Consider the following 8,049-nt stretch of genomic DNA (forward strand, 5'->3'; position numbering starts at 1 on the left):
TGGAAATTGACGCTGGAAACTGGCATAAGATTGTCAACGCTTTTCAAGTGATCGACAAGGTACTGTTTTTCTTGTTCTCTTTTTAGTTCGCTTTTTTCCAACTTTCTTTACAGCCAGTGTTACGAGAGTATGGGCTTTTGGTCGATTTCTATGCAAGACATGGTGACAAAGTTGCTGCACGAGCAACTTTTGAAGCTATGCGAGCTTCTCACATCAAGCCCAATGTTCATATCTACACGAGGTACGCGTCTTGTTAGTGAAACCAGAAGGACTCTTTTGTCTTTCAGTTTGATTCATGCTTATGCAGAAGCTAGAGACATGGAAGGGGCTGTAGCGTGCACTGAAGAAATGCTTTCCCAAGGCATACAACTCAATGAAGCAGTATTCTGCTCGATCATATCGGGATATGCAAGTGCTGGAAATAACGAGTACGATTCTCGCACTGAGGCAAGGCTTGCTGCTCTTACAGCGTGACCATTTTTGCAAGGGCTGCAGAACATTGGTTTGAGAAATTCAAGGCCGAAAATCTCGTTCCTGGTGGGATCGTCTACAACAGTATAGTCCAAGCATATTGGTAACCCTCTTTGTTTCTTTCTAGGTTGGTGCTCTTTGACGAGTTTTCTCGATACAGTCAAGCTGGGAACATGGAAACGGTGGAAGCTTTATTAGCACAAATGGAAGAGGAAGGATTTCAAGGAAACTTGGGATTATACACCACAGTGCTTAATGGTTTTGCGGAGATACGTGACGAAGAGAAGTGTCTTAGTTTCTTTCACAGATTGAAGGTGAGTCCTGTGACTTGATATTGGGCATTTGTTTCAAGCTGTTTAAGAACATTCAGGCTTGTGGATTGTCACCAACAGCCGCAACATACGGCTGCATTGTCAAACTTTTTACGAAGGTTTAGATTTTTCCAAGAATACTTTACGTTGCTGACGCGCTCTGTAGCAGGCTGGAAACATGGCTAAGGCTCTTGATATTTTGGAGGAAATGGATAAGCATGGAGTTTCTCCCAACAAGATGATCTATGCTATGATAATGGACGGCTACGCTCGTGGTGGTGATTTTACAGCTGCGTTCAAAGTCTGGGAAGATATGGTTTCGGCCGGGCTTAAGCCAGACATTGTGATATACAACATCCTGGTTCACGCGTTCTGTAAAGCTGGACGCATGGACAAAGCTCTTGGTGTTTTGGAAAACATCGAAGCCAACCGACTTCTTCCAACTATCGAAACATACACCTCGATACTCGATGGATATGTGAAAGGGGGAAATATCCAAAAGGCATTGGAAGTTTTCGACAGGATTAAAACGGCAGGCCTGAGACCTGGGGTTGTTTCTTACAACTCCTTACTCAGCGGCCTTGCGAAAGCGCGACAGGTAACAAAGTGTACGTTTCTTCTTCCTTTCTCGATTTACGTTTCATGGCAGATGGAAAATGCGCGTCTGATGCTAAATGAAATGCTAGCGAACGGGGTTGTTCCGAACGAACGAAGCTACACGGCTCTTACAGAGGGCTATGCACGAGCTGGCGATGTCGAGAAGGCTTTTGGAATGTTTCAAAGGATGAAGAAGGAAAATCTAGCGATCGACATTGTTGCCTATGGTGCGCTACTCAAGGCATGCTGTAAATCTGGTGCCATGCAGCGTGCAGCCGAAGTGTTTCAACAGATCACTGATGCAGGACTGAAACATAATCGAATCACGTACTGCACTATGCTTGACGGGTAAACGAATCCCCTTTGATAGTTTTTTTTTCTTACTCTGTTGCCTTGCAGGTGGGCACGAAAGGGAGAGCTTTCCAAAGCAAGAGATCTCTTAAACGATATGCAAAAGCATGGTTTTCATCTTGATACAATCTGCTACACGTCCTTTATCAAGGCTTGTTTCAGAAGTGGAGACACCGAGGTGAGATTTCTCAAAAACAATCTTCTCATTTGATCCTTTCTTCTATATAGCAGGAGGTGACAGAAACTCTGGCAGTAATGCGTGAGAAAAAGCTAGAAGTAAACGCAAGGACTTACACGACTCTCATTCATGGATGGCTGGCAGCTGCTGATCCGGACCAGGCAATCTCGTGCTACGAACAAGCAAAAGCCAGTGGACTCCAACTTGACAGTGCTCTGAGCAACTGCCTTTTATCTGGATTGATTTCCTGCGCATCGCAAAACAGTACACTGGGCGAGAAGATTCAGGCTATTTCTGCCGAGATTGCAGCTCAGAAAGTTGTTGTGGATGCCGCAGTTGTCGCAAAGATGGACAGATATCTCAGGCGCAGAGCTAGGTGCTCGTGATCCGCGATTTTGCTGTAGGTGGCAATTCGATTAATGCTTTATCTAGGTTTCCTAATCATGGATCTAGACAAGATCGATGTGAGCGCCTTGTCAAGAGACGAGCTTCTAGCTGCATTCCTCACGCTCAAGGAGGAAGTCAAGAATGGTAATCGAAAGGGGATCACGAATCCATTGAAGTTCCCACCGAGTGAATACAGCAAGGAAGTATTTCTCATCAATCAGCCCTTCGTCAAGTTGGTGAAGACCTCCAGTGCAGACGCTGTGCGGTCGAGCTTGATGGACAAGGAGGTGCTCGCCTACGCTATCGGCAAGATGCTGTCCCGGACTACCATGGCTGAAGCTAGGTAAGTCACTCGTTGTTCTCACGGTAAACGACTTATCCTATTCTTGTTTTGCGCTTCTTGTTCGAAGTGTTTGCAAGTCTAGGAAAAGTGAGATGAGTTTAAAGACATACCATCAGAGTTTCCTGTCTGGATGCTGGTACCTGACGACTCCGTCACCCAACTTTGCCAAGAGGCTCCGCAGGCTTGGCATAGAAAAAGACCCGATTGTGTCTGAAGAACAGGACGAGGAGCTCCCAGATCCCTATCCCATCCCTTACCCCGTACCAAGAGACGGAGATCAGGCAGGTCTTGCCGTTGAGCCACTTACAAACGTAAGTAAAACGTTTCGCTTAAAGTGAGCCGAACTTACAAGCTTTATGAGCCATGGCAGAAGTGTGAGCTCAACGTGCAGTCACATTTGCAGGAAACAGACGCAGAGGAAGCTGCTGATGAACCAGACATGGAGACAGCTTCAGGCTCTGTCCAGCCCATGGATGGAACACCCGAGAAAGATTTCTCGGTGAAGGTTTGGGTGACGGAATTGAACGAGTGGATAACTGTGCTGTGCATCGAAGGGAAGGAGGTATATAGTAGCTTTGTATTTTGGTTTAGTTCTTCACCGTTTCGTTTTTAGCCTCTGACAGTGAATGGGATGTATCAAGCTCTTGCTTACGCCTGTAAGGAAGGCTTGATCAATCTCGGAAAAGGACGGGTTGCGCCAGTTTTTGTCCAACAGTGGTCACGAGACGAATGGAAATATGGCCTGCTTGACATATATGGATCTGTGACGCTCGAGGGAGGCCGAATCACGGACGAGTCATACAAAGGTGAGCCACGTAAACTACTTTCTCTTGCAAACCTTTTGCTGATGTTTGTGCCACATGAATAGAATTCCGTGAGCAGCAGTTCCAGCGATGGAAGTTCCTTGGAAAAGATCCAACGCACTTCCATGTGAAGTTCACCAAGGCGAAGCTCGAAGAAGCTTTGTCATCCCGTCAACAGTGGATGCAGGCAAAGTGTAAGTCTCATCCCGGTATCAGCTACCCTGACAAGCAGTACGGTGTTGCAAATGCCTTCGTTGATGACCAGGTATTTATTCTACCAGCAATAGTTTTAACCTCGTTTTGAACACGGTTTGTTTGCAGCCATACGGGCTCCCAGATATTAATCAGGAAGGTGGCGCGGTGATGCCTCATCCCATGCTGTTTTACGAGTCCCTCCTCAAGATAATCATCGGTCCAAGGGTGGTCAAGTGGACGAAAGAAGATGTCGATCGCGCGCTGGCAGCCAGGGTTGAAGCTTTGGTGGAAATGTCTGCCGCTTCTTCAAAAAGACAGCGGCTTCAGTGAAGGTAAGACATTTTACAAAGAACTTCAAGTCTACTGTAAACTTTTTCAGGAGGCCCTGGCGAAGGAGGATTTTTGGAAATGTAGGTGGGGAATGCAGGCTTAGTATCTCTAAGGGAGTGATGAAAATTTTGGGTAGGCAGGCTGTAGGTACTTTACATCGTTTGCATTGTAGCACGGCATGAGCATAGCCCTTCCACTGTGGTGAAATGGTTCGAGAAGGTTGCCTCCCGGTTTCACTCACTTTTCCAGAAATCATTCAGAAAGCGAGGAAAAAGGATTGGATGTTGAGCTTCAATCTCCCTATTGTGCGAAAAAGGAGGAACAAAGGCTTTTGCTTTGTTTATTACGAAAAGTCGGGAGCCAAAATTCGTAGGAAAAAAGTTGGCTACCATACTAGACGATGACGTAAAAAAGGATGCTCTGGATGAGCACACTGGCATAAGGTCTCGATTTGCTGGATAAGGTACTTGTCTGTTTTTCTTGTTCTCTTTTTAGTTCGCTTTTTAGCCGGAGTATGGGCTTTTGATCGATTTCCATCTACACAAAGGATGCATTTTGTTACTAACCAAAAGAGTCTTGAGTTTTTTGTTTGATATGTAAGCTAGAAACATGCAACAGACTGAAGAAATTCTTTCCCCAACTGATACAACTCACTGAAGCAGAAGACTGGGAAAAATTAAAAAGGCAATGGAAGTTTTCGACAAGATCAAATCGGCAGGCCTGAGACTTCTTTCTTACAATTCCTTACTTCGCGGCCTTGCAAGGTAACCATGCATAATTTGTCGATCTAATTCTGATGTAAGCTTCATGCCAGATGGAAAATGCGCGTCTGATGCTTGATGAAACGCTCGCGAACGATGTTGTTCCGAGCGAACGAATCTACACGGCTTTTACAGAGGGCTATGCACGAACTGGCGATGTCGAGAAGGCTTTTGGAGTGTTTCAAAGGGCGATCGACGTCGTTGCCTATGGTGCGCTACTCAAGGCATGCTGTAACTCTGGTGCCATGCATGGTGCAGCCGAAGTGTTTCAGCAGATTACTGATGCAGGACTGAAACATAATCAAATCACGTACTGCACTATGCTTGACGGGTAAACGAATCCCCTTTGATAGTTTGATTTCTTACTCTGTTGCCTTTGTAGGTGGGCAAAGCAAACGATATGCAAAAGCATGGTTTTCATCTTGATACAATCTGCTACACGTCCTTTATCAAGGCTTGTTTCATAAGTGGAGACACCAAGGTGGTGCGAGAAACACGCACGATTTTACAGTCAAGAGATTCTTTTCCTGATTGCCTCTGCAGCAGCATCAAGCTTGCCAGAAAAATAAAAACCAAAGAACATTGAAAAAAAGGGAAAAGAATTGCAAACTAAGGAATATACTTATCGCTTACTTCCTTAAAAAAGGGTATATGCTATTTCGATTTGAAAGAAAAAAAAAAACAATGCCTTTTTCCCATTTTCTAGGGCTTAGTGACGAACATGGTGGCGCACGCGTGACACTGGGATGTCGATTCTAGCTCCAATACAGCCGCAGGATTCATGGTATTGTGGCTCTCTACTTTTGCTTCTTCGCTAATTTTGTGCCTTTGTATTGCAGTCTCATAGGCAGATTTTTCAGAGTTGGGTTTGAGAATGTGAGCTCCAATTCTTGTCTGAAGCGATTGATACCCCGTGCGTCGAAGATCTTTGAGCGTGACAAGCTCCAGCCAGTGAAGAACAAGCCGGTCTTTCGTCGGGTTGAGAATCCCCTTCTGGATAAGAAAGTCTCCAAGAGGAGGAAAGGTTTGAGCTTCGTGTTTTCCATGTCGGGACTGTGCATCTCATGTTTTTGTATAGGTACCAGACATGGAAAGGCATGGCTCGAGACAGGACGGAACTTTACCGAGATTGAGCTCATCGTTCTCAGCCCAGCCGCGAGTTCTTTGGCACAGTTTCTACGAATGCAAGAGGACGCCACGGCTATTTGGAACGCACTCGACAACCTGCCTAGAGGTCACGATACTTGGGATAATTTCATGAGTGTGGTCGTTCACTTCTGGAACTACAAAGACTGGCCGCGTGTTACACAGGTTTGTAAGTGTTCCTTCATTGCAACTTTCATGAAACTTTCGTTTTTTTCTTCTTCAGATGTGTGAGTGGGTGCTCCAAGGCACCACTTTTCGGCCAGACCTCGGCTGTTACAATCTTTTGATTGACGCTTACGGGAAAAGCTTGAACATAGAAGATGCTGAGAAGACTTTCAACCGGATGCAAGAGGCTCTCTGTGTTCCGAACGAGGAAACTTTCGGCGTCCTGATAAATGGCTACAGGCTTGCGGGCTCATTCGAAAAGGCCGAGGAACTCTTCGTCCAAATGCAAAAGCGGGGATACAGTCCTGGTAACGCCTACAACCTTTGTTCTGCGCTGTTGGGGGAACTAAGTTTTACTCAGGCTTTTGTTTCAGGGCCGCTGGCATGCAACACCTTTCTCCACGTTTTAGAAGACGCGAAAGAATACAGGAGGGCCGAAGCTTTGTTCCGGGACCTGGAGAAGTACGAGTGCGAGCCAAACATTGACACTTACAACCGGATGATTGTCATCTATGGCAAGGTAGTGTTTAAACTTCACAGAGATCTTGGAACGTAAGTTTTTAATATCTCTATGATCAGGCAGGGGAGCCTTCCAAGGCGGAGATGCTTTACAGAAGCATGAGGCGCGCTATGTGTCCTCCAAATATTTGTACATTCACTGCTCTCATGAACGCTTTTGCGAGACAAGGGCTGTACCGAGAAGCCGAGAGATACTTCGACAAGCTGCAGGAGTTCGACTACAAGCCCGACCACTACGCCTACAACGCGTTGATGGAAGCGTACAGGTATAGTAGAAACCTTCCATTTTTGTTTCCTTGAAAAATGCTGTTTTTTAAGCCAAGGAGGTTCTCCGGCCGGGGCACTCGAGATTTTCCAGACAATGCAAAGAAATGGCTGCTTCCCGGACACGGTCTCTCACAACATTCTTATCAATGCCTATGGACGAGCTGGGCTATATGAAGGTAAAATCTTTCGAAAGTCCATTTCGACCACTTCCAAGTTTTGCTAAGAGAGCCTCTATTGCAGATGCCGAGAAGATTTTCAAGTCCATGCAAAGCGCCGGCTTTTCTCCAAACCTCAAGTCCAACATGCTCCTCCTGAGCGCCTATGCAAGAGCCGGGAGGGTCGAAGAGGCCGAGGAGCTCGTCTCCGCCATGGAGAGGGATGGAACAAAGCCGGACACTCTGATCTACAACTCTCTCATCAACGCCTATGGAGTTTCCGGCAGGCACGAGGACATGGAAGCTCTCCTCGCAAAGATGGTGAAATCGTCGTCCAAGCAAACCAAGCCAGACATTGGTACCTACAACACGCTGATCCAAGTTTACGCTCAGGCGGGATTCATTCCCAGGGCGGAGGAGCTCTTCCAGGGACTGGCGAGGCTCAAGCTCGTTCCGGACGCCACGACTTGGACGGCCTTGATGGGAGGCTACGCCAAGAAGAAGCTCTACAGGAAATGCACGAGTATCCTCAAGAAGATGCTCGAGTCCGGGTGTAGAGCCGACGCTGTGACCGCGAGGGTGCTCTTCTCGGCGTGCCGGAGCCCCGAACAAGTGGAGCAAGTCACCCAGCTCATGGAATCTCTCCAAGGGAGATAGAAATCGTAAGAAACTTTAGAGTTCTTGAAAGCTCGTAGAACAAAATTTATGTTTTCCATGACATCCAAACTCACATAATTTGGTTCGAACAAGTCTTCCAACAGAACTTGTGAAGAGCAGCAGCTTGCATTTGTAAAAAAATTAAGAAAGTGAGAGGTTTTAAGACTAGATACAAACTTCTAAATCTCCAGAGCATTTCTTCAAGCCAAGCTTAGTCTTCACCGAGGTGTCCATTTCGTTTTTACAGTGAGCAGTGTAATAAAGCCTAGGAGCGTGGTTCTCGATCTCAACTTTGTAACCTTTGAAAGCACAAGAACTCTGAAAATTTCCACCAGGACATTTCAGAATCCCATCCACATTACTCATGTGTTGTTTAAGATCAAAGAGAAACTCCTTGTCTCCACATGATAAAG

At 46.2% G+C, this 8,049-nt stretch overlaps 1 protein-coding gene across 1 annotated transcript; it reads left to right on the forward strand.

Annotated features, from left to right (window-relative positions):
- LOC9641190 lies at positions 1–7,739 on the forward strand. Its single transcript, XM_024668084.1, has 25 exons — positions 1–59; positions 114–241; positions 308–428; positions 488–574; positions 632–785; positions 842–901; positions 949–1,380; positions 1,432–1,727; positions 1,779–1,908; positions 1,959–2,292; positions 2,341–2,638; positions 2,721–2,949; positions 3,042–3,200; positions 3,354–3,444; positions 3,507–3,706; positions 3,763–3,929; positions 4,186–4,318; positions 4,781–5,058; positions 5,567–5,751; positions 5,806–6,038; positions 6,097–6,346; positions 6,413–6,558; positions 6,618–6,823; positions 6,876–7,000; positions 7,065–7,739. The coding sequence occupies exons 2-25, from the start codon at positions 130–132 to the stop codon at positions 7,634–7,636; spliced, it is 4,998 nt and encodes a 1,665-aa protein (XP_024523852.1). The 5' UTR covers positions 1–59; positions 114–129; the 3' UTR covers positions 7,637–7,739.
- Positions 7,740–8,049: the final 310 nt, after the last annotated feature.

Source organism: Selaginella moellendorffii, unplaced genomic scaffold (genome assembly GCF_000143415.4).
Source record: "Selaginella moellendorffii unplaced genomic scaffold, v1.0 SELMOscaffold_386, whole genome shotgun sequence".
Lineage (NCBI taxonomy): Eukaryota > Viridiplantae > Streptophyta > Lycopodiopsida > Selaginellales > Selaginellaceae > Selaginella > Selaginella moellendorffii.